The 26,196-nt window shown below is 46.8% G+C and overlaps 2 protein-coding genes across 4 annotated transcripts in view; one reads left to right on the forward strand and one right to left on the reverse strand.

The window, feature by feature from the left end:
- Positions 1 to 612: 612 nt before the first annotated feature.
- Positions 613 to 25,699, forward strand: G6PD (glucose-6-phosphate dehydrogenase). Of its 2 annotated transcripts, none has more exons than XM_084835930.1 (13): positions 613 to 705; positions 2,022 to 2,173; positions 14,072 to 14,109; positions 14,201 to 14,309; positions 14,562 to 14,779; positions 16,545 to 16,703; positions 17,014 to 17,139; positions 21,255 to 21,348; positions 22,084 to 22,270; positions 22,412 to 22,647; positions 23,423 to 23,499; positions 24,129 to 24,221; positions 25,074 to 25,699. In XM_084835930.1, exons 1-13 carry the CDS (start codon positions 648 to 650, stop codon positions 25,162 to 25,164), a joined length of 1,638 nt encoding a protein of 545 aa, XP_084692056.1. In that variant the 5' UTR covers positions 613 to 647; the 3' UTR covers positions 25,165 to 25,699. The 2 variants fall into 2 exon arrangements, with proteins under 2 accessions (XP_084692056.1, XP_084692057.1); XM_084835931.1 differs by having other exon boundaries at positions 22,141 to 22,270.
- Positions 24,867 to 26,196, reverse strand: part of LOC146353198 (ceramide kinase-like) — a 32,927-nt gene continuing 31,597 nt past the window's right edge. For both annotated transcript variants that reach the window (XM_084835932.1, XM_084835933.1), the window contains one exon: positions 24,867 to 26,186. In XM_084835932.1, coding sequence (XP_084692058.1) covers positions 26,123 to 26,186 — 64 coding nt within the window. In that variant the 3' untranslated portion in view covers positions 24,867 to 26,122. The remainder of the gene's footprint in view (positions 26,187 to 26,196) is intronic.

Here is a 26,196-nt window from a genome sequence, read left to right on the forward strand (position 1 = left end):
GCCATCTCCAGTATCAGAGGCAGTACGCCTATGTACACCAGTTGCTGGGGGGAACATGGTGCTGTTGCACTCGTGTCCCGCTTGTGGGCAGCTGGTTGCCCACTAAGTGTGCAGAATGCTGGACTTGATGGACCGTTGGCCTGATCCAGCAGGGCTCTTCTTCTGTGTCTATGATTGCAGCCTGTCGCGGCGTCAGTTTCCGCGGACTTTCTCCGCAGCAAGGAAGTGGGTTCTAGCCCACCCTTGCTGATGCCATAACACATGTGTTAAATCGTTACGTGGCCCAAGACTCTTTTGTTGCTTTCGTGACCTCCATCAGATGCCTCGGCGACAGCGGCCGCTCGGAACCATGCCCAGCCCAGAAAGCAGGCCATGGTCGCGGCGCTGCAGGGGCTCCATTTGTACTCGAGCCCCGCCCCGGGCAGGGCTGTATAAGCACGGTTCGAGGGACCCACGCCGGTCCCGGTCTTTGGCCGCTTCCTATTGGCTCTCCGCCTCCGGGAGCCGACGGAGCGGGCTCCTCCGATTGGGCGGAGCTGGAGCTCGCTAGCGGGCGAAGGGGCGGGGCGGGGCGTCTGGTCTGGTCTGTCAGCCCCGGAGGGCGGACGGGACGGGACGGGGCGGGGCGGGGCGGGGCGGGGCGGGGAATGGGGAGCCGCGCGAGCGTGAGGGGAGAGCGCTTGAGGGTGCCGTCGCTGGAAGCCGGTACACGGGGGAGGCGGTGCCACGTTGGGGGCCTAGCCGAAGTGGGGCGGCGTGTGTGGCGGCCTGAGGAAATGGGGGGGAGTCGCTGGCTGAAAGAGACGAGGGGCGCCTGGGCTGGGGGGTGAAGAGAGGGGCTGGGGAGTTGAGACCCGCTGCAGGGCTGTGATACGCGGAAGGCGGGGCTGTGTGGTGGTGCTGGGGGCGGGGGGGTTGGCTGAGGGGCACGAGGGGGGGTGTGTGGGGGGCAGCAGGGGGTCTAGGTTGCGGTTACTGAGAAACGAGAGCCCCCACGTGTGTCTCCTTTTTGTGGCAGGGGTGCACACGCGCCCCCTCTCCCCCTCATGCCCGCGCGCTCACGTTAACTCTCATGGGGTAGAAGGGGGAAGGAGGAAGCACGCGAAGCGGTGGCGTGCAGTGGGGCAAGATAGGAAGAGGAAGCGCCCTTGGCTTGGGGTGGGGTCAGGGCAAGAGGAGGCTGGGTGGGGTGGGGAGGGGAGGGGAGGGGTCAGAACAAGTGCAGGGACAAAGAGGAGAGGTTATGGTGGCAACTCGATCTCAGGGGAAGCTTCTTGTAGCCATCTCCATGCTGGGCTCCAGAGGACTTATCCTTTTGTCCATTTTCTGGCTCAACACTTCCCTGTTCTGAATAACTGTGTTGTCTCCGTTCGAAATGATCCTATTATTTCCCTTGTCTCCATTGGGAGTTCAGCTGCTTCCCCTTTGTCTTTCCCTCCACAACCTACCACTTGGTGAATAACTCTTTGTAATCTGATAGTTAGGTAATCTGTAAAACACCCACATAAAATATGCTTTTTATATTTTGGTATGTTTTGTATTTTATTCTCCGGATCAATATATCAGACAGCAGGGCTTCAATAAACAACATGCATATACAGAAGCTTGTCTTTTATTTTCCTAGCAGGACCTTTTCTGGGTCTCCTTGCTGCTGCTGGGGTACCCCCCCCCCGGGTTTCTCCCCATCATTTTGGATTTTTCTAGCAGTAGAGAACTGAGGTGATGGAACTTGATAGGCCCTTTCCAAGTTACACAGAGCTCTAGTGGCAGTGCTAGGCAAAATTTTGCCAAGGCTTGCATAGTGCATCCTGTTGAAACTGCCTGGAGCAAGCTAAGTTAGACTTTCCTGCAGCAAGTTGAGACTCGTGTCTTGGGGATCAATCTAGCATTGTCAACTGACACAGATTGTGCCATGGAGAGAAGGACATGGGAGAAAGAGCTGCTCACCTGAGCAGTACCTTGGAGGGGGGGAGGGCAATAAGGTGGGAGGAGCCTCACCTGACCAACTCTTTTCTCCTCAGGAAACAACCCCGCTGCCAACATGAGTCGTCCTCGCCTGCCACAGGAGGAGTTAACCCAAGCAGACATCTGTGGGATGCTCCGTGAAGAGCTGAGCCAGGGAAATGACTTCCTCAAGTCAGATACCCACATCTTCATCATCTTGGGGGCTTCGGTGAGTTTCTTTCCTTTGGGCCAGGCTGGTGTTCATGAAGACCATGAACCTGGGACTATAGGCATCTTGATGTTTTAGGGTTTTGTTTTGTTTTTGCAAAAGTAACAAATGAACTGGAATAAAGTTTGCCAGAGTGGCAGACCTGACCCCCAGGGAGGGGGAATCAGGATGGCAAAGTACCTGCATAATGGACAAGGAAAATGGCAAGTCTTTGTGAGGTATATGTATGGGAGAGATGGTGATGGCGTAGAGGGGAAAGGCACTCAATTTGAGTTGGCCATATGTACTGCAGGATATGGTAGTGAGTTTCCAACCTCCATCCAATGGATAGTAATAATTTATTGTCATAAAATTTGAGGCACTTTTGTGTTTACAACACTTGGAACTACTCATGCGCAATAAAATTGCAGTTTAAAACAATAGAAATTAATTTAGCAATAGAACAGTAAAAGCAGTAGCAATAGAAAGGAGTGGGCAGGCAAAGATTAGTGTTCAAACTTCTCCCTCACTAATGTTGCCACAGATTGTAACTAACTTTTATTCTTACTAGCATTTAAAATTGTGATGCAAATGTATAGAAGCATCTATTCCTTCCATTCCTTCCTTTCCTCTCTCTTCTTTTCCATTTTTTCTTCCTTAAAATTCTACTTGAGGAACAATTATATATGACTGCATCCTTATGAAGAATTCTGTATGATCTGCATTTTTAAAACACTAGTTGGACCAATTGGAAGAACTGTGTCATGTGCTTTGTAATAGTTAGCACTAGAGTTGGGTATGGAATAGTTTTCCAAACAATATTAGGAAAGGTCAGTGACTGTAAAAAAAATGTGTTTCCTCCAGAAATTGGAAGGTTGATGGGCCCCTTGAGGCAGAACTACATGGGTCATAAGACTGTTGGTGAAAATGGCATCTCCATGTCAACTTCTCCCCCATAAACCATATCTCATGTTCTGCTGTCGTGTTGTATATTTCCGTGTTGGCACCACCCAACTATAGGGATGGGAGGAATATTAGCGTAAATGATCCTCCTATTTACTCAGGGGAGAGCTTGACACAGAAAGTCTGTTTTTGGTGGCAATTGCATATCCCATGTAATGTATAATTCTGCCCTGTCCTGATACAAGGCTCAAAAAAAATTATTACTGCAAGGGGATCGGATTGGGTGGGAGGATTAATTTTCTCCTTTGCATATTCTATCCAGCCTGTAATTTCAGACTGTTATCTCCTGCATTTCATTCCTCTGCAACTGAGTTCCTAGCTGTTACCCATTACTGTAGTGTCTCTGTTGATCCCTCTTTGTCCTGTTTCTAGGGATCTACAGATTTTGTTAAACCTGTTCTGTCTGTGTTTCATGGATTGTCAGGTGTCTTTCATTCCATTTTCTTCTCATAGATAGAATCAGATTTGTTTTAGGGATGTATAAGAATAATGAACATTAGCACAAGTATGAGTTTGCATAAATCCCCCCCTCCAAGTAAAAAAAATTGATCCAGAAGTCCACGTGACTTGGAAAAGCTTGTCTGCTGCAGAATCTGCAGGTCAGATTCATGGAAATCCGAACCCATTTGCATCTGTTGTGGATTTCTCCAATGTCCCTACCACCTCCTACATCTCTCTTCTCACTGTGGTACCCAGTCTAGCATCTTCCCTTCCAGAGGTGTGGCTCACAGTGATACAGGATTTGTATCTGGTGACAGGATGCTGATGTGACCCAAATGCCAATGACAGGTGGAATAGCCATATTGCCCTGCAGCAGACTGTGGCTTGCCTTCCTGCCGCTTGTGTAAGTGTCTCTTTGAGGTAGGGTGTGGTTGTGTAACTCAGTGCAGCAATTACTGCATGGTGTGTAATCAGCGTCCCTTTTGGACGTTGGAAGGGTGGGGGTGTTTTTGAGCATGCTTGAGGGGGCAGGTAACTAATCCCAACATACCTTGGATTTAGCGATGTGTCAGTAATCCAGTGCCAGTAAAGATCAGCCTTAAGAAGCTTGGCTCCCTGTGGGGGTTTGTTCACCACTCTGTCTCCTAGTTGTTCTTTGCCTACAGTGCAAGGAATTGTTTTGGAGGGAGCAATTTCAGTGAAAATAAGCCTATTACTTTTGCAAAACCAAATCCTTGAAAATGTACTCTGAGTCATTTTCTTCACTGTATATTTGTGCACTCTAGTTTCTATTCATGTAGATATATATTTTAATCTGGGACTTGGTGGTGAAAATAAAGTGGTACAGTCAGATCATGGAGTACTGGCATACATTTTAGTAGTGTTGCAGGGACACCAGCATAAAATATGGGTTATATCCACATTTAAGCTGGATCAACTGCACCAAGAGAAGTGGACTTCCTTGCCTGCCCCTTCCCATGGCAGCCCTTCCAGCCCCTTGAAAAGGCTACACAGAGAATCAAGAGAACCTGCTGAATGGGTGTGTGGTGCCGGGGGAGAGGGATCCTCAAAAATTGGGTAGAGGTATCTGCTGTGAGCGGAACCCTTCCTCCCATGGAAGGTTTCTCTGTCTTGTGGAAGGCAGATCCTGGATCCATCCCTATAACTGTTAAAAGTTTAAAGACTTTTAAAAATTGTGACCTGGGAATGTAGTGAATGGAGATGTGGGCTGTTTTTAATTAAAAAAAGAGGTGCTGCTCTAGGAGGAAAGCCCTGCTCTGCAGTTCTAGAGGAATAGGCTGAAGTTGCTCAGTGTAAGGGGCAAGGCACTTTACACACCATCAGAGGCATTTTACATTAATTAATGTTATGTCATATCCGTTTAATAAAGAGGAGAGCCCAAAGATGGGAAGGGGTGGTACTAAATGAGAATGGTTGGAGGATGAGAGGTGGTGGTGCAAGATAAAGATCAACCATCTGTGTTTTGGTACTTAAGTTACTGGTGAAAATGGAGGTGGCTGTGTTTTTCAGGCCCTACACATATCATTGATATTGTAGAAATGTGTTCACATAGAGGATCCCCACCCACCCACTTTCTGTTGAATATTCTCCTTGGCCGAATATTTACATATATAGTAGTGCCTGAATTGCTCCCAGGCTCTATACTTTGGTGAATTGCACAGTGTTGCCAAAATGACCGTTTTGTGTTTCTTTGATCTGTTGTGTGTGTGTGTGGTTTGTTAACCTTCTGTAGTAGGGTAGCCCAAGGCTGCTTAAGCCACCCACTGCGTGGTTCGAGCTCACCACAGAGGAGAGAAAAGGGAGCTCACCGGACACTTAAGGGGGCAGGGAACACAGCTTGTTCAAAAGGAGAAGCATCAGCCTTTGCTGAGTCACTGGGGAATAAGGTGTGGTCTTTATCCCCAGTGAGCTTCAGGTGAGAGAGGAAAGGCACTAGCTCTCCCATTTTTGTTTCAAGCATAAAAACATTCTTCCTGTTGGGAGGCATAGTGTATAGTTGGAAGAACAGGCAGTGTCCTGGAAAAAAAACAGGGACCACTTCAGCTAGGACCCCTCTGTATTCAGCAGCCTTGTGGACTGCAGCCTCTTCGAGCAATCAACTGATAGCCCACCCTGTTTTTCTGTCTGTTCCTATCAGACATGTTCACCCGAAGTAGGCTCAAGCACACAGCATGTTTGGTTTGAAAGCACATAATTGACACACTCAGTACCTGAAATTAGAATGATCTGGATATACCCTGAATGTTAGGATACTTCCAGATGTCTATTTTTCCAGGTGGTGTAGTGCTATTGCAAGTAGCTGGCTAGCTGTTTCAAAGGACTGATTGCTCACAAATTCTGATGTAGAAAGGGAGGGGATACCCCTTCTGATTACTAATAATCATGGACTAGCAGGATTGTGTGTGGGGCTATAATTGCACCTAAACAGCAATCGTACTTCAGAATCTCAGCAACTGGGAGCACCTGTTTAGCGCATTTCCCGGTTTTGAGGGCTATTGTTGTGCTACTGTCACTTCTAGTAGAGTCTTTGGCCTAGTTCTCACTGGGGTAATAAGCCTGTGTCTGGCCTGTAACACTTCAGATGCAGGCCCACATGAATATATATATATATATAGTGTGTGTGTGTGTTACATGCATACACACATATAAAGTCCCTGCATATAGAAAATTATTATGTTTGGGAGAAGGCTAGGCTAGAATCCTTCTCCTTGACATGCTAGCTTTCTATATGCAGGGTTGTTGTGTTTTGTTCTGGTATTTGTGTGTGTGCACGAGTAGGAATATTATCATGTAATACTCCTACACATAGTCTGCATTCTGAAGTGGTACAGCATAGACACAGGTTTACCACCTTGGGGAGAATGAGCCCTTTGGGGACTTCTGTAAAGGTGTCTACTGTGATCTGTTAGGCCTTTACACAAGATAGTGCCATAGCCACTAAGTAAAGATTACCAGAAGCACTGCCTTTCCACATTGGCATACTTATGTTTTGGTAACCAAGCTGCTGTATCTTCCTCTGGAACTTCAAACAATTGTAAAGCAGTGGGAAATGTGTTGGAGGGTCAGCCTGTGTGTCACAAAAATTAAGACACTGCTTTCATAATACAGATCCTGATCTTGCAAACCGTGCAGTACTTCCACAATAAGGAGCAAATCTAAATACTCCATGAGATTAGCACTTGATCTTTCCCTCTAAAGATCAGGAGAAGGAAAGGTTGGTATAAAAGATTCTTATTTTCAGTTGAGAAGGTTGCAGCCTAGAGTGAGTTATCCTTGATTGAGATCTCTGCCAGGATTGCAGATTTGAACTTGATGTCTGTGGCTGTTCACACAACATACTAACCCATACTCAGTGGTTGTGTGTGAATTGTTTTGAATCACAGGTTGTTTGTTGAATCATGGGTTATCATGTTGTCTGAATGCAGCCAGGGTGGCTTGTTAACTGTTCAGTGTGGCTTATTTTTCTCAAACAGGCCACCTTGAGAACCTATGGTTTGTTGTTGGGTTGTTCAGGGTGGTTAACAAACCACACTGCATGGTTAACAAGCCACCCTGGCTGTGTTTGGACCACACTGTAAGCCACCCTGTGGAAAACGTGCTGCTAACCCATGGTTCAGAATCAACCCACAGTCAACCACAGAGTGTGGGTTAGCGTGTTGTATGAACAGCCCTTGTAACTTGTATCTGGTAAGGCTGTCACCAGCTTAAAGAATTTTTAATTGATCAAACATCTTTTTAAACTAAATTATTAATTAATTAAATTAAAAATTAAAATTTGCCTATTGCCCAAACCTCAATGTAGCTGCTTTCTAGAGATATTGAAGTCTGAGGTAGATATTTGTAATTTAATCCACCAAAGCTACCACTTATAGTTAAAGGGAGAAATAATTTTTATATTGGCTTTTGGTGTTCCCATCCCTGTAATGTATGGGAATAAACAAATAAGCATGCACTCAGTTTGCAGACTCACTGATTAAAATTGGCCTCCACCCATTAATTAGTTATTAAACCAATTAAAGCTTGCAACCCTAGCATCCGGCTGCTGAACTCCAGAGCTAGATCATCTCTCACTAGGGAGCAATGTGAAAACAATGACAACTGGCAAGCTAAGCTGTTGGTGCCTACCCAGGAGATTCTTAGTGAAGGAATTAGAGAGCTCTCCTCACCTTCTGTGTAGGCAGCAATTACACCTAGAAAGAGAATTGTCTACACACACCCCATCCAGATGTAAACCTCATGTGCCCTGGATGTTTCACACCTTTTTGGCCCTAGTCACTGCCAGGTAGTTGACTTATCAGTGTTTGCATTAGATAAAGAGCTTCCAGCCCTGGATGGATACTAGAAAAGCTGGGGACTTGTACAGGTCACTGCACATCTAGCAAGGGCAGTAGGGCATGGCTGTAGTTTGTCACCAAAACAAAAACAGAAGCCATGTGAATCTGGGATGCAGTGTAGGTCAGGAAAGTCCCGGGTATGGGGAAGGGGGCAGATCACATGGGCAAATGATGGGGCAAGAATCTGTGCCATTATATCTATGTGTGTGAGAGAACAGAATGCTGGATTAGATAGGGCTTTGGTCTGATCCAGCAGGGCTCTTTTATGTTCTTTTTATGCCAAAGTAATACAGGATGGAGAACTTTGCCTGCTTGTGAGGGAAGGAGGCAGCCTCTGCAGATACGGGACTCTCTCCGTGTGTGTGTGTGTGTGTGTGTGTGTAAGGTGAGCTGCAAATCTTTCACCACATCCAAAGAGTAGTGAGTGCAATCCAATATATCATGGGTGAGGATGGAACTGGAGACACATCTGGACTGTTGTAATGTTGGGGATTAGCCCTGTTTTCCCAGCACTTCCAGTCCTTTCAGTCCAGCAGTATGGGATGGTTTGGCCTATGTTGGTCCCTCATGGTTGCCCAACTTGCATATTCCACAGGCCCGGCTTCCTGTGAGGAGTCCAAGGTGTCCCTGTTTTTTTACAGAGCACTGCATGCACTTGTGATTGGGCACCTCAGACTCCAGCTGGTATCACAATGTTTTGGGATGTTTCCTCAGAATCCCAGATGCAGGGTGGTTTGAGAAAAGATACTACGTCTTCAAGTCAGAAGGGCTTCTTCCATAAGGGAAAGTGAGGTGGGTAGATGTGTTTTGGGTGCCATTCAGGGCAGCAAGATGGGAAATATCTGACTCATGCAATACGACCCATTGAGAAAGTTGTGTTGTCTGGTCTTGATTTGGATGAGTTCCTATTAATATGAATGGAAGTTCATGCAGGAGAACTTCCCAGTGGATTGGACCCAACCTTGTTAATTGGCAGGGGAGAGGGGCCATTTGGATTTTCCACCGCAGGTGCCAAAATGTTTTTGGCTGCCCTGCATTAGATGGACACAGACAATGCAGTTCTCCATTTTAAAACGTTGTCCTGGGTCTGGAGCGAGAGGGAGGACATGCACTTCGCCTCACACTGTGGATCCTCATACAACTGGGTCAGGACTGATGGACACAAGGAATGCAAATCCTACCTATGGGGTTGGAAATGCTCTGGATAGGACAGTGTGTGCATCATTCTGCACTCCTTAGCAAAGACCTTGAGGAACCTGCCTTTCCCCATATACTTCTGCAATAATTGTATACCTTGTCATACCACTGAACTAAAAAATAGGACTGCCAACTAGCAAGGAAAAAACCCAGCCTGGCCTGCTCCTGTGCCACTCATAGAAGTTTGTCCTGTAGAAATCAGCTGCTGAAGGTTTTCATGGAACTAAATGGGACAACTACAAGGACAGACATAAAAGCTGGCAACCACAGTTTAAATTGTATTGTTGCTTGAACATCTGGCATAAAAGAAAGCTGGGTGCTGGACTCAGTGTGTATATTTGAATGAACAGGCACTGTTAGTCAAGCCTAAAAGTCAGTTTTGCACTGGAGAAGAAAGGTGTAAAGAGCAAGGTTAACAACTGAAATGATGCCACTATTACGTTAAGAAAACATCTCTTTTCACCTGCAGATAATTGGTGAAGGCAGAACTGCTGAAAACAAAACATATTAACTCGATCACATGAAATAATTTAAGTATATTTTTAGGGTTTTTCGAATTGCAGCATTTTAGTACTTGGCATTTACCTAGTACTTTAGAATACCCAGTGTGTTTAGGAATGCTGGTTTTATGTCAGGAGGGCAGGGGAATCCATATGAGGGACTGCCTTTTGCCCAGGGTAACCCTGTCCCCAGTATATATGGGGAGCCATGCCAGGGCTCGCTGCAGAGGTGTTCAGTTGTGTAACAGACACACCTCCTCTTTGTACAAGAATACCAAGGAGGGCAGGAGTAATTCATATCCTGAATTACATAAAGATTACATAAAGATTAGGGCAGGCTTGGCCTTGGCTGAATAGTGCGAGATTGATCTGTTGCAGTTGATACACACAAAGTTGAACAAATAGGGAGTCCCCTTTAACCCTTTGAGGCAGGGCTTGTCCTTCATGCTACTGGGTGAAGTGACATTTTTCAGGCAGCAGCATGAAGGATAGATGAAGGCAGGAATTGGGATCTGTCTGGCGTAGCAAAACGTTTAAAAGTGTTGTCCCTTTAGGCAGCAAAATGTCTTGGGCTTGCACAGCTTTTCTGGGCTGTGGAGGCACAGTTGATTCCATTTTAGTTATTATTGGCAATCTGGCTAGTGATGATGAAGGTGTCTGAGGGCTTACTTTGAGCCAGAGGTTGGCGGGAGCTAAACCCCAGAAACACTTCCAAATGCCAGGGGTCAAGAAGTGGCACAAGAGATGAACTGAGTGCGCCTCTGAGCATGTGGATGGTGCTGCCTCTTGCCACTGAATAAACACATCTGAGATTGGGAGAACATTGTCCAGATCAGACCATACGGTCTCCAAACAGGCAAGCACTGGCTCCTGAATTCATAAAAATAATCCCTTGGAGATCCTCAGGAGGGAACGTAGGCTGGACATACTATTTTATTTTCCCTTGGTTATGTGTTTATTTCTATTCAGTCTAATGTGTGTTAGGCCAGTACCATGCTCTCCGAGCAGGGCACATAAAAATGTCACTAAATAAATCATCAATAGAAACATTGTCTGGACAGCCTAAGGTGATGGTGCACACAAGAGATCCTCCAATGCATATATCTTGTTTCTTCTTTAGACTTAGGAGCAGCTTACTTTGTAGCAGGGTATAGACTTTTATGCCCAAGTCTTTGTATCCAGACCAGGTTTGATTTCTGCCTTTCAGATGTGTCCCTGGCAATCTGAGGCTGTGTGTTGGTTGCATAGTTTGGGTGGGGGGAGGCAGAGATGTCTTAGGGCTCTCTTGTCTCAGCCTGCCTTAGGTGAATTGTTTTATTCATTGCAACTCTGAAACCCTGCTTGATGGCTGCTTGTTTTATATTTTATCGTGTGTTGTTGCAGCGATACAATACAGTAATGTTAATTCCTTGTGCTGCCATCAACGTGCTCCACTAGAACCTCCCATAATCCCTTTTGTTGTGAATTCTCATATAGGTATGATTATTCCTGATTCTCCTCCCATGGCAAATTATGTGGTAGCTGTTTAACTTCTTTTTCCTTTTTTGAAGCCTCCGCGCGCACACCCTTCCATTATGGTTTTATTCTTGTTTGCCCCAGTTCACGCTTTAGGCTGGTAATCCAAAACTGCTGTACTTCATGCTTTGCTTCCACTGAATCTTGTCGCTCTTAATGTCCCTAAATCCTCAAGCAATTTGAGTCTTAACTACGCTCCATATTTTCCTACCTGAAACCTCTGAGAATCCAGGCATTTCTAATACTTAATGTTCGCGTAACAGTCTTTTTGCATTTCTCCTACAAGGTGTGTTGAATCCCGCTTAGATATTTCAGATTCTAGAAGAGTACAGAAATTCTGGTAGCTCTTAAAACGTTGCCTGCAATTCTTCATTGCACACACTTTGCTGCATGTTGCAGCAACTGACCTGGTTTGCACTTAACAACAACCCATCAGTTTAAAAAAGTTCTGTCCTGGGTTATAGAATTACTTCCTCCCTATATAAGTATTACTTCCTGGGATAAATATTATTGCTTCCTCCCTGGTATAAATATTAGGAAGAGTGGTATATAAAAGCCACAAATAAATAAATAAATGATAGGGTTTTGATACAGATTTTCCTGGGAGGCTCAGAATTATTACAGATCTTCTTGCAGTACCTTTCAGTACAGATCTAACACAGAATCTATAGAAACTCTGGGGTCCCACTCAGTATGGAATTCTATGAGGAAACTCACCATAGGAACATGTGTTAGCTGCATTGCTCCTCTGATCAAGGGCAGTCCTCCACATTTTCACCCTCCAGAAGTGACTAAGCAATCACAGTATAATATATATATGCACCATCAAGGCATTTTGCAGAAAAGATGCAAAGGAGCCCTAGGAGCTTGTTTTGACAGTAGGTTTGGGGGAAGGAGAGACAAAATTAACAGGGGATGAATGCAAGGAAATGGAGCTGCACATACGTAGGCTTTGTTTTTGCTGAGAATGAGGATGAAGGGGTTAAGCCAAAGGCTTTGCAGAAAAGGTGGGTTTTCAGGAGGGATCTGGAAAAAAAAGAGAGTGGGGGGTGGCACCCAGTAGCACTAATAAGTCAGAAGCGTGCGGAGTGCTGCATGGCAGCCTTCCCCGACCTGGAGCCCTCCAGATGTGTTGGACTATGACTCTCATCATCCCCAGCCAGCATGGGCATGCTGACTGGAATGATGGGAGTTATAATCCAATACATCTGGAGGGCATCAGGTCAGGGAACGCTGCTGTGCAGAATACAGAACTGACAACGTTACCTATCCTACTATAAGACAAGCCCTTCTGGGTGCTCTGAGCTCCATGATTCCTCACCACTAGCACTACCATGAGGTGGCTGATGCAGAGAGGGGTTTCTTTGTGTGTGCTGTATTGCTGCCTCTCACTTGCCCAGAAATCCTCTCTTCTCACCTGAGTGGCTGCTGTGAAGGCCATCTCCCTTTATAAACCTTCCCTTGGCCTCAGCTGCCCCAATCATGTAACAGGGCCTTGATGCAAGAGGGCCAAGCCAGGCTTTGTTCCACCTCCTCGTTGATTCAGTGTGTCCTGTTCCTTAGCAACAGACAGCTGATCCACTGCTGACTCCCACTTGTCTAGTGGTGTGAGGAGCTGGGCTGAGAGCCCACAGGTGTGGGCGCCAGCTGGGCTAATGCTGCATGACTTGGCATGTTTGCAGTCAGGACTTGCACCAGTGACGACAAAGCTTGCTGCCTGCCCACCCAGTGAAGGGGCAAAGGCAAGGGCCAGGCGTTTCATGAAGTGTGGCACTGTCAGGCACAGGGAAGACTCGGGCGGAAGGCAGGAAGGATCTGTGTTGAGGAGGTGTTGTACTATGGGATGAAGTCTCTAGTCCAACCCAGGTAACCTGGCATACTTAGCTCTCATTTGCGTGAACTGGAGAGCAGAACTCAGCTGGAACTTCAGGTCTGTGATGTATTTCCCAACATCTGATTGTACAAAGTATGACCAGATCTTCAGGAAAGATTAGGGGCAAGACTAAATGGAGCTTTATAGAAGGAGGGGGCATGGACAGGAGGGCAGACATGTACTCACTTGTGTACTCCATTCCATCATCCGCCAGTGCTTTCCCAGGATTTGGGAAAGCAGGGACACTGTGTCTCTGCCCTCTGGTTGGAGTGGAGATGCATGTCCATGAGGAATTAAGTGGTGTACTGTTGATTAACTATTGTTATTTTACCACATTGATTCATTGGTTATCACTGGGATAGTAATGGGAATTAATCAGTACCCTCGGTGTGTATTATGCATAATCATATACTTTAGTTAGACTGGCAACTAACTGTGAGACTTCTAGAGCAAGGGTGCAGAATCTCAGTCCTGGGGTCCCAATCTGTCCCTCTGGGGGGGTGCCCAGAAGGCCAGATTGGCCTTCTGGCCCCCTCCCCTTTCCCCTGGCCACTGATTGTTTGGTGGTTTTCTGGCTGTTGTGTGTTTTTTCCCCCCTTTCTAAAAGTTTGAAATGCTCCTCCTAAGGCTTAGCTACTGGCAGTAAGCATTTTAAGCTGAAATAACTTGCTATTTGGGTCTTTCCCACTTTTGCCTTCAACCCCACCCCTTTTGGCTTTAGCCCCACCTACTACTGGTATTTTTGGTATTTTGGCCCTGCCCCCTTTTGCCTTCTGCCCACCACTGCAATGTATCCCCCAACAGCTGGTCTGAAATGTAATTTGGCCCTCAAGTTGAATGTAGTTCAACACTCCTGCTCTGGGACTGAAATAGAATGGCTTTTCTCTCTCTTAAGCCTATATGATCCAAGCCCAGATCAGAAGGAAAGGCTGGTCCTTTGGGCACAGGGACTGGAGTTGGGGCTCTTCTGGCTTCCAGCCCCAGGTATGCCACAGCTCACCCTTTGCATGCATTCTTCATCTTTTCTAGCAATGACTGACAGACTGCTTTTTTCCTCTCTGTCTTACATCTGCAGGGTGATCTAGCCAAGAAGAAGATCTATCCAACCATCTGGTAAGTCCTGTTTGCTGCTCATGAGGCTTCCCCTCCCCGCACCCCACATGTACCTGTCCTTGCATCGTGACCAGTCTGATCTCTTATCCAGGTGGCTGTACCGTGATGGGCTGCTTCCCGATGACACTTATGTGGTGGGTTATGCCCGGTCCCAGCTCACAGTTGCTGACATCCGCAAACAGAGTCAGCCATACCTCAAGGTGAGACTGCCCTCCTCACCCACTGCCTCAGCAGCCCACAACCACCCCAGGACTTTGCTCAGTCCCTTGAGTTTGTTGCACTGCCACTAGGAATGACGATGGAAAGTTGATCCTTTCTGCCTGGCTGATGGTGATACATAGCTGTTGTCTTAGACAAGTGTGGAGGGAGAGGGGACACGTGCTTAGGGTGCGAAGGATGGTGAAGGACAGGTAGCCCTTCTTCTCACAGAATAATGGATAATATCATTTCAGGCCAGCCCTGAAGAAGCACAGAAATTGGATGATTTTTTTGCCTGTAATTCGTATGTCTCTGGAAAGTATGATGACCAGGCCTCCTTTGAGCAGCTCAATGCTCACCTGAACGCCCTTCACAATGGCGAAAAGGCAAACCGTCTCTTCTACTTGGCCCTGCCACCTAGTGTCTATGAGCATGTCACTTCCAACATCCGGAAGACCTGCATGAGCACTGTGTAAGATTTGGGATCTGGGAGACAGATTGAGGGGGAAGCGGGCAGTGTGTCAGGATTAGTAGAGGAGAGTGGTAGGTGCCTGTATGTATATAAAGACAGGGGAGACTATGTTTTGTCAGGGGAAAACTCTAGTTAAGAGGGAACCATGTTAATATTAAGTGTGCCTAAGATCAGTTCCAAGATAGTCTAACTGTGTTTAGGAAGGGAAGGAGGGGAATTCACTGTGAGGCAGTCTCTAAACTAGTTTCTGGAGGACAACAAGCTATCCCAATTTCTGCCTGCTTCCCCAACCCTCTAACTAGAAACAGGCTCTTGCAGGCTGTCTTGAACTTGTTAGCAGGGTAGAAAAAGTAGAGAAGTAGAATAAATAAGTAAAAGAAAAAGGGCTGAGCTGAGTGCTGATTTCCCCCCTAGCTCAGATGGAGAAGTAGGCTGTGGAGAGGACTTCAGGAGTCCACTGCTCCTGCTGCAAGTTTGCAGTCATGTGCCTGACACAAGTACACTTCTTAGAGAACCTAAATTGACTGTCTCTCTCTGTTGATCATGCAGCCTGTTGTGGCTCCCTGTTGACCATTCATAATGTAAAACAGCTCTAAAGATATTACTGAATATGAGCAGGGAGTTGCTGTAATGGACAGCGAGAACCCTTCCTGGCCTCAGTATTTCTTCTGTGCCCACTGCAGGTCATAGCATGCATACCCATCACCACCACCTCTTCAAACAGTACAGTGTAGGCCAGCTGCATAAGGCATGCCAGTCCGTGTGTTTGATTCCTTGATGTCATGTGCCTGTGAGCAAGAACTTCCAGTCAACGGTTCTATTCCTTATTTTGAACTCGTTACTCTTGAACAAGCTCATGTGGTTCATTCTCTCAATGCAGAATAGCTCAGAACCAATTCAGGCTTTGATCTGTGCAAACATTGGTTACTTGTATGCGTAAACCACTCTCAGAAGCTATGTGACATGGGAAAAGTGCACTCCTGGAAGATGCAGCAGTAGCTTTTATGGGAGGGACTTGCTGGAGGTGCAGAAATCCAAGCAAACTGGCCCAGTAATCTTACATACTGGCTGTTGTGCCTTTCAAGAATACACTTCTCCCACATTGTACTGCTCATACAGATAGCTCACTCTAGTGAGCAGATATTCATGTGTATCAGAACCAGTTCTTGCCCTTTAAGACAGGGCTGATGTATACATTGTGCAAGCATGAGGTGTAGTATTTGGCAAAAACCCAGTTTTCTGAGAATCTCTGCCTTTTTTTAAGGGTGTGGGAGGATGGATAGTTTCCTCTTTTTAATGAAAACAAACAGGCAGTACCTGGAGGCCTTGGGAGCTGAGCAAGAATCACAGCGGTCATGAGGTTAGATTTTAGTGCTCTGTGAAGCACCTTGAGGCTTATTAAGGCTGGCAAAAAAAGAGTAAAAGTTTGGAAAATTAAGTACACTTACAGAAATCTGATTGATATACATAACTTTTCAGGGTGTGTGTGTGTGTGTGTGTATGTGTGTGTTAGGCAGGGTATGTTGTTGTTGTTCAGTCGTTAAGTCATGTCTGACTCTTCATGACCCCATGGACCATAGCATACCAGGCCTTCCTGTCCTCCGCTGTCTCCCGGAGTGTGCTCAAGTTCATAGGCAGGGTATGCGCAGCATTAATTAGGAGCGGGCTCTACGGTTCACTTGGCTTTGTCCCCACTAACATGCAACAATGACTTACAAAAACCTGGTCTTTGCTACACCTCTATCCCCCACCCACCAATCCCCAGTGGCTGGAATCGTGTGATTGTGGAGAAGCCTTTTGGCAAGGACTTGGAGAGCTCCAACAAGCTGTCAGATCACATCTCAGCACTTTTTAGAGAAGATCAGATCTACCGCATTGACCACTACCTGGGCAAGGAGATGGTGCAGAACCTGATGGTGCTCAGGTAAAGTAGGAACTTGGGGTGTGATGGTGAGCCCACACAGGGCTCTGACCATGGAGCCTAAACTGTAGCTACTTGGGCTCAAGCATGCCCCATTTGCTCACTCCCTAGCAGATACCTTAAAGCTTGCTTCTCCCCATCTAGTTCAGAAGCACCTTTTGACCATGTTCCAATAAAGCATCTTTTTAGCTGGATGGAGCCTTGTTGGGTGGGGCTGAGCCAGTAAAAACAAGGGCTCTTTTATTCTACCGTCCAACTGGGGCACCTATTCCCTGTAGCCTCTGACTGAGGCCATCTTCTATTTTCTTTGCAGGTTTGGGAACCGGATCTTTGGCCCCATCTGGAACCGTGACAACGTGGCCTGTGTTATTCTGACCTTCAAAGAGCCATTTGGCACAGAGGGCCGGGGCGGCTACTTCGATGAGTTTGGCATTATCCGGTGAGAGTGTGCTGGGGGTGAGGGTGGAATGTTACTCTTTTCCTAATGTATTTGGGATGTGTGTGCAAACCATTGGGGTAATACAGAGAACAACAGACATGGTACTCCAACACCACAGAGTTGTAATTCACTCAGTAGGAGAAAAGGTGGTAATCTGTGTTTGGAACATGCCATTTCAGATTGTAGTAGGGGAATCACATGGCTGAACGCTTCTGCATGCGAAAACAATCCTGTACATAGAAAACTAGCATATAGTGGCAAACCTCAGACCTGGGGGCCAAATCTGGCCCTCCTGGGGTCCCAGTATGGCCCTCCAGAGAGCCCTGCCGCCTTCCCCTTTCCTGCAACTGTAGATGGTTTGGTGGTTTCCCAGTGTTTGTCCAGTGTTTTCTCCATTCTAAAAGTTTGAAGAGCCCCTCCTAAGGCTTAGTTACTAGCAATAAGAGCTTTAAGCTACAGTATGCTATTTTTTCTGTTTTTGGCCCCACCCACCATTGAAATTGCAGCCCCTGAGAGCTTCTCCAAAATTGAATATGGTCCCTGTGCTAAAAGAGACTCCCCACCCCTGTTGTATACACACAGCCCTGCCTTGTAGCCCCATGCTCAGGAGCTGCTGGTCACTCCCATGGCTTTTGAACCAACATTTTCTCTGCTGCTCCTGGTGGTTGCCACGGTCCCTGTTCCAACTGCCATATTTCCTTGCAAAACACTGCATGTGTGCACATAGGCAAGGAAACATGGCAATTAGGGCTAGGGTGCTTCTGGCTGCTGGTAACAGGATGCATGTAGGGAAGGTGATGGCTTGAGGGCTATAGGTTAGACAGAGTGGGCCTGGAACAACCAATAATCTGAGTATAGCTGTTGTTGTTCAGTCGTTAAGTCGTGTCCGACTCTTCGTGACCCCATGGACCATAGCACGCCAGGCCTTCCTGTCCTGCGCTCTCTCCCAGAGTGTGCTCAAGTTCATATTCATTGCATCGGTGATGCTATCTAGCCATCTCATCCTCTGCCGTCCCCTTCTCCTTTTGCTTTCAGTCTTTCTCAGCATCAGGGTCTTTTCCAGGGAGTTTTCTCTTCGCATTAGGTGGCCAAAACATTTGAGCTTCAGCTTCAGTATCTGTCCTTCCAATGAGCACTCAGGGTTGATTTCCTTTAGGATTGACTGATTTGACCTCCTTGCAGTCCAGGGGACTCGTAAGAGTCTTCTCCAGCACCACAGTTCGAAAGCATCGATTCTTCGGTGCTCAGCCTTCCTTATAGTCCAGCTCTCACAGCCATACGTTACTACTGGGAAAACCATAGCTTTGATTAGACGGACCTTTGTCGGCAAGGCGATGTCTCTGCTTCTTACTATGCTGTCTAGGTTTGCCATAGCTTTCCTCCCAAGGAGCAAGCGTCTTTTAATTTCATTGCTGCAGTCACCGTCTGCGGTGATCTTGGAGCCCAAGAAAATAAAATCTGTCACTGCTTCCATTTCTTCCCCTTCTATATGCCAGGAAGTGATGGGGCCAGGTGCCATGATCTTCGTTTTTTGAATGTTGAGTTTCAAACCAGCTTTTGCACTCTCCACTTTCACCCTCAGCCTGAGGCTCTTTAGATCCTCTTCGCTTTCTGCCATTAGGGTGGTATCGTCTGCGTATTGGAGGTTTTTGATAATTCTCCCGGCAATCTTAATTCTGACCTGTGATTCATCCAACCTGACGTTTCTCATGATGTACTCTACATACGTTAAATAAGCAGGGCGACAATATGCAGCCTTGTCATATTCCTTTCCCAATTTTGAACCAATCGGTTGTTCCATATCTGGTTCTTGCTGTTGCTTCTTGGCCCTTGTACAGGTTTCTCAGGAGACAGGTAAGGTGGTCTGGTACTCCCATCTCTAAGAATTTGCCAGAGTTTGTTGTGATCCACACAATCAAGGGCTTTAGCGTAGTCAATGAAGCAGAAATAGACGTTATTCTGGAATTCTGTTGCTTTCTCCATGATCCAGCGAATGTTGGTGATTTGATCTCTAGTTCCTCTGCCTCTTCGAAACCCAGCTTGTACTTCCGGTAGTTCTCGGTTCACACACAGCTGAAGCCTAGCTTGTAGGATTTTGAGCATAATCTTGCTGGCATGTGAAATGAGCGCAATTATACGGTAGTTTGAACACTCTTTGGCGTTGCCCTTCTTTGGAATTGGAATGTAAACTGACCTTTTCCAGTCTTGTGGCCACTGTTGAGTGTTCCTAATTTGTTGGCATATTGAATGCAGCACTTTAACAGCATCATCTTTTAGGATTTTAAATAGCTCAGCTGGAATACTGTCATCTCTGCTAGCTTGTTGTTAGTAATGCTTCCTAAGGCCCGCTTGACTTCACTCTCTAGGATGTCCGGCTCAAGTTCAGTGACCACATTATCATGGCTATCAGGGACATTAAGATCTTTCCTGTATAGTTCTTCTGTGTATTCTTTCCACCTCTTCTTAATCTCATCTGATTCCATTAGGTCCCTGCCTTCTTTGTCCTTTATCATGCCAGTCTTTGCACAAAACGTTCCCTTGATATCTCCGATTTTCTTGAAGAGATCTCTAGTCTTTCCCATTCTGTTGTTTTCATTGATTTCTTTGCATTGTTCATTTAAGGAGGTCTTCTTGTCTCTCCTTGCTATTCTCTGGAACTCTGCATTCAGTTGGATATATCTTCCCCTTTCTCCCTTGCTTTTCACTTCCCTTCTTTCCTCAGCTACTTGTAAAGCCTCCTCAGACAGCCACTTTGCTTTCTTGCATTTCTTTTTCTTTGGGATGGATTTCGTTGCTGCCTCCTGAACAATGTTACGGACCTCCGTCCACAGTTCCTCAGGCACTCTGTCTATCAGGTCTAATCCCTTAAATCTATTCCTCACATCCACTGTATATTCATAAGGGATATGATTTAGGTCATACCTGAATGGTTTAGTGATTTTCCCTACGTTCTTCAATTTAAGCCGAAATTTTGGAAGAAGCAGCTCATGATCTGAGCCACAGTCAGCTCCAGGTCTTGTTTTTACTGACTGTATAGAGCTTCTCCATCTTTGGCTGCAAAGGACATCATCAATCTGATTTCGATCTTGACCATCTGGTGATGTCCATGTGTAGAGTCGCCTCTTGTGCTGTTGGAAAAGAGTGTTTGCTATGATCAGCATGTTCTCTTGGCAAAACTCTATTAGCCTTTGTCCTTCTTCATTTTGTACACCAAGGCCATGCTTGCCTGTTCTCCCAGTGATTTCTTGACTTCCGACTTTAGCATTCCAATCCCCTATGATGAAAAGGACATCTTTTTTTAGTGTTAGTTCTAGAAGGTGTTGTAGGTCTTCATAGAACCGATCAACCTCAGTTTCTTTGGCCTCAGTGGTTGGGGCATAGACTTGAATTACTGTGATGTTGAGTGGTTTGCTTGGATTCATACTGAGGTCATTCTCTCGTTTTTGAGATTGTACCCCAGTACTGCTTCTCCCACCCTTTTATTGACTATGAGTGCTACTCCATTTCTTTTCAGGGATTCTTGCCCACAGTAGTAGATATAATGGTCACCTGAATTAAATTCGCCCATGCTTGTCCATTTTAGTTCGCTGATTCCCAAGATGTCGATGTTCAATCTTGCCATCTCATGTTTGACCACCTCCAGCTTACCTTGATTCATTGACCTTACATTCCAGGTTCCTAAACAATATTGTTCTTTACAGCATCAGATTTTCTTTTCACCACCAGACACATCCACAGCTGAGTGTCCTTTCGGCTTTGGCCCAGCCACTTCACTCTTTCTGGCGCTACTTGGAAATACCCTCTGCTCTTCCCCAGTAGTATACTGGACACCTTCCGACCTGAGGGGCTCATCTTCCGGCGTCATATCTTTTAGCCTTGTGATACGTTCCATGGGGTTTTCTTGGCAAGAATACTGGAGTGGGTTGCCATTTCCTTCTCCAGTGGACCACATTTTGTCAGAGCTCTCCGCCATGACTTGTCTGTCTTGGGTGGCCCTGCATGGCATAGCTTATGGCTTCGCCGAGTTACGCAAGCCCCTTCGCCACAACAAGGCAGTGCTCCATGAAGGAGAGTATAGCTGTAGCCAATACCAATTCCTTCTGCTGTCTTTGCAGGGATGTAATGCAGAATCACCTTCTCCAGATGCTCTGCCTGGTAGCCATGGAGAAACCAACCTCTACCAATTCCAATGATGTGCGGGATGAGAAGGTAGGAGCAGGACTGTGTTAATGGACAGAATATCGGACTGGGTATTAGTATCTAAACACAGATCTTCTGACTGAATGCCCTTGGGCAAGTTAGCATTCCTTTGGCCCAGTTCCCTAGCTGTAAAACGGGAGTGAATTACCTACCACCCAGAACTGCTGTTACCGACCTGTCATAGGAAGACCCATTCTCTCTCTTCTAAATAAAAACAGAAAAGGTATTGGTCACAGACACTGCGTGGAGATGCTGGTGCTCCGTAGAGACTGACCACTGATAATGTCAGGACTGGATCAGTTCTTTCTGGGTGCAGTGTTTCCTTCTTTTCCAAGTGCTCTTAAGAGCTTCTTCAGCCAAGATGGATTTTCTGTGTGGTTGTCACTTCTTGGTAGGAAATTGGGTACCCTGCAGGTGCACCGACATGTATGATAGATGCACATGTGTATGTCTGTACGTGCACATGCCACAGGAATCCAGCACCAATGGTAAAATGTACATGTTGGTCACAAGTGTGGTACACGTAATTTCCTTCTCAGGTATGGCTTCCTTCGGAAATTAAGTCTTATGTGAAGCACCTCTTAAGTGGCCAGAAGTAAGCTCTCTGGTCTAAGACCCAGTTCTCAGCCCCCATTCCTAGCTGGCTGAGTGATCTGACCTGCTGTTGCAAGTGCCCGCCCCACTCCTTGTCTGCTCACTTCCAGCGCGTGAGGATCTCGGACTCTGTCCATGTCCTTCTGCTAGGTGAAGGTCCTAAAGTGCATCTCAGAGGTGAAACCTGACAATGTGGTACTTGGTCAGTATGTGGGGAATCCAGATGGCAAAGGGGAGGCTCAGAAGGGCTACTTGGACGACTCCACTGTCCCAGCTGGCTCCACCACCCCCACCTTTGCTGCTGCTGTGCTCTACGTGGACAATGAAAGGTGGGATGGTGAGTAGCAGGGCTGTGGTGGGAGGTGAGAAGAAAATCCAGGAACCCTTGGGTTGGGGTGACAGGACTGTAGCGGGAGAAAGCCTAGATAGAGACAAGCTGGGACTCAATCTCCTTGCCTCCTTAACCCTCCCCATGCAGGAGTGCCATTCATCTTGCGCTGTGGCAAGGCGCTGAATGAGCGCAAGGCGGAGGTGCGGCTGCAGTTCCGGGAGGTGCCGGGTGACATCTTCCAACGCCAGTGCAAGCGCAATGAACTGGTTGTCCGCGTGCAGCCCAATGAGGCAGTCTACACCAAGATGATGACCAAGAAACCGGGCATGTTCTTCAACCCAGAAGAATCTGAGCTAGACCTCACCTATGGCAACCGCTACAAGGTATCGTTACCAAAGAGTTCTTTGCTTTATGTGCTAAGGAAACTCCTAGTTCCGTGCAACGCAACAAACGTTTTGCATTCATAACGGTGCAGGTTACTTGTTTAGTACAAGGCTGCTAAAGGTACACACCAGATTCTGAACCTATTTGAGTAGCTGCAGAATGTTTATTTTGAGTAGCAGCATGCCAACACGTGGATTCGTAGGGAGAGGTGATGAGTGGTGGTTGATGGGTAGAGAAGTGCTGCCTGTCAGAGACTACAAGAGAAGGTGTGGAAGCTTAAGGAGCACAGTTGTTGTCCTCCACTCTCTCCACCTTCTGAAAAGTGAAACTATTGCTGGCTCATTGTCAGGCATACCTCCACACCTACCGAGGACTAGAATCTTAGGGTCACAAATTCCTGGGGATCATTTGATTAACACGTACTTGCTGACTTACAACTGAATGTGTGAATGGACTTCATTAAAAAATACTGTGTTTGAGATGATATGGAAGTTCTGCCTGTGGTGTTTCATTTGAGATGGCTCTTTGATACGTGTAAGTCATCACTTGGTGGTGTAACCATGATGGAATAGACATGTATGTGACCAGCACCTTAGATTTTCAAACTTCTTAGCACTGCAGTGCAGTGTTCTACTCTAAAGGTGCTTTGTCCTCTTCACAAATTCTTTGCTTCTAGTGACCATTGCAAGGAATGGAGGGCCATCCATTCCAGGGACCCATATCCTCTGACTCATGGGGGACACTCAATGTTTTATTCTGGTCTCCTTTCCACAGGATGTGAAGCTCCCAGATGCTTATGAGCGCCTCATCTTGGATGTTTTCTGTGGGAGCCAGATACATTTTGTGCGCAGGTGTGTGCTGGTATTTTCAGGACCCTCATGGAACAGCAACCGAGCTCAAGACAGGAGTGTGCGTGCGTGTGTGTGTGTGTGTGTGAGTGAGAGAGAGAGAGAGAGAGAGAGACTTGAAGTAAATGGCATCTTTCCAAAAACACTGTCAAATTGAGCGAGGGGGTGGGAACTGGAATACTTAAATATTGATCCTTCAATCATTAAAATGCAGGCAGGACAAGTTGGAAAGAGAATTAGAGATTGGGCCCTCTTAATGACCCCGTGCGTTTGGACAAAGAGTCCATGTCTCTCACAGACTGAGAAATCAAAGGGGCTGCTTTCTGTCCCAAGTCCCCCCGGTGGCATGTTCCCATAATCCCTTCATCGGATTACTTCTGCAGTTTTTGTGTGTCTGTGTTGATGAGTTTTAGGATCATGTTCCTTAAAAAAAAAAATCATGTATATAGGACATTACGGCTGAGGTCCCTCTGTGTCTCAAATTTTTGAACTACTTCTGCAGTTTGAGACAAAAAAGGGGTTGATCAGTCCGTAATTGGTGGTGATTGGCATTCAGCCCTGCCTCACCTGGCAGCAACTCTCTTTCTGGCTGCTGCTTTGAACCCAATCTAATATTGTCCTCCTCCCCTCAGCGATGAGCTGCGCGAGGCATGGCGCATTTTCACTCCACTGCTTCACAAGATCGAGGCAGAGAAAACCAAACCAGTTCCTTATTGCTATGGCAGGTGAGGTTGTTTGAAAAAATACATAGATGTTTGAGTATCACAGTACGTCGTTTGAAATGCAGGCGATAGGGCTGACACATCATTCTGAGGCTTCGTCAAGGGGAGATTTTCTGCTAGTCCTGGACACCCCCCACCCCCACTTCCATCCATGCTGTTTCCTGTCCTTTGAAACTGTCCAGCTGTCATGGAATAGAGCAATGCCCTCTTCTGGTTGAACTATTGACCTCCCAAGTGAGTTGGACCTACTCCTTCCATAGAATGCCTACTACAGATGACTATGGTTCGGTTTGCCCTATAAAAATGAGAAATTTGAGATGTTTTCTAGTGTGATTATGGCAGTATACATTCCTGGATCCTGACCACAGATGGTGGGACTCTAAACAAAGGCTGTAGAGGTAAACCTGGATACCACAATGCCAGGAACACCTAGCTCAGCTGTCTTAACTGTTGGCTGTACTTCTGAATCTATTACACTTATACAGGTGAAGTGGGGGTGTTAATCTGCTTGTGATGTTGCCCAGGACTCGGCAGGTCGCAGGGAGTGTTTACCAGATTAACTAGTGTGATTAACCTTAATAGGGTGGTGATTTCAGTAATTTGACTTAAAAAATGAAAATGAGAAAATAGCAATACCAGTCAACTCTTGATCATTTAACTCTTGATCCTTTAATGTGCTATTAGTATGCTGCTCAGCCTGTCATAAGTCAGGTGGCAACAGCCTTGCAGCTGGCCTAGGGCTGCAAAAAACCTTGGATAGGTAACAACTGTCTGGTAGGGCCAATGCCATTGTGTACAAGACTTGCTCAAACTGTGCTTTCAGAACTGGTAACAGGGAAGCCTTTTATTTTTTAGCCGAGGCCCTGCAGAGGCAGATGAACTGATGAAGAAGGTTGGGTTCCAGTACGAAGGCACCTACCGCTGGGTCAACCCCCACAAGCTGTGAATGCTGCCAGACTGAATGCTGCCTGACTGTTTCGCTTGGAGTGGCGACAGCTGCTCTGCCCTGCTCCCCTCTGCAGAAGCTGAGCTGGCCGGGTTGGGTGAAGAGCTCCCCTGAAGACTGCATCTGAAAAGTGGTTCTCTTGTCCTAGCAGCCCCTGCCGGGTATAGGCAGCGGTATACTCATCACCAAAGACCAGCATCACCTGGTCTTTGGCATGGGTCCAGCAGTCGTCTCCATCGCCCTCCTGGTGGGCCTTCCATAACAGGTGTCGCCATAGCTCTGCTCCGTCTACAACACTGGCAGTGGATAGATGAGATCTTCCATTCCAACCTCTGCTCCTCTATGGGGAAGCCTCTCATGATGGGGGGAGGCTACAGGGGGTTACCTCTCACCCCCACCCCTTTTCCCATCTACATATGCTGCTCTATCAATTGCACTAGCTCTGCTTTTGCTGCATTACTGTTACATTCCTGCTCAATCTGCTGCTGGATTTTGTATATGATGCTGTTCTGTAAATTATTACAGATGCTATTACAAAGAAACTCCCCCTTTCTTGTATTTCTTTGGAGCAGCCTAAGCTTGAGGGCCCTGAGTCTGTTTTCTTTCTTTCAGCAATCTGAAGAGCCACTAGAAGGGCTAGATCTTGGTTTATTCTGGCACCAGTGTGGGTTACACTGGGCTTGGGATCTGCACAGCAGGTACAACCACATGTGCTGCTCCTCTCCACTAGGGGCAGCAGCCTAATCAATGGCTGGGGGGTGGCACTCCTGCCAATCCATGCAGAGGAGCAGGCCTCTGATCACACTCCCTCTGGAGCTGGCGGTCGCACACAGGCCCAGGTATGCCAGCCTGGTCTGCTGGGATCTGTTCCTAAAGATGCTCAGGCAGCGGCTCTCCAGTGGCCACGCCTTTGTGCTACCCTACAACTCCGACTGTCTCTCATGGTAGCAGGACTCTTCTATGACATGCAGGGTGCCTGTTCGATGCCACGGGCAAAGAGATGGATGAGCCGCTCATGCACTCTGAGGGGAG

Source organism: Heloderma suspectum, chromosome 2, assembly GCF_057233095.1.
Source record: "Heloderma suspectum isolate Gila_16-S chromosome 2, 16-S_ref, whole genome shotgun sequence".
In the NCBI taxonomy this organism is placed as follows: Eukaryota; Metazoa; Chordata; class Lepidosauria; order Squamata; family Helodermatidae; genus Heloderma; species Heloderma suspectum.

What these genes read in the sequence shown, in the direction of transcription:
- G6PD (XM_084835930.1), top strand. Translation starts at nt 648, where the DNA reads ATGGGGAGCCGCGCGAGCGTGAGGGGAGAGCGCTTGAGGGTGCCGTCG. An exon ending in AAGACCTGCATGAGCACTGT is followed by an intron (nt 14,780 to 16,544) that starts GTAAGATTTGGG and finishes ACCAATCCCCAG; the next exon opens with TGGCTGGAATCGTGTGATTG. An exon ending in GTTCCTTATTGCTATGGCAG is followed by an intron (nt 24,222 to 25,073) that starts GTGAGGTTGTTT and finishes TTTATTTTTTAG; the next exon opens with CCGAGGCCCTGCAGAGGCAG.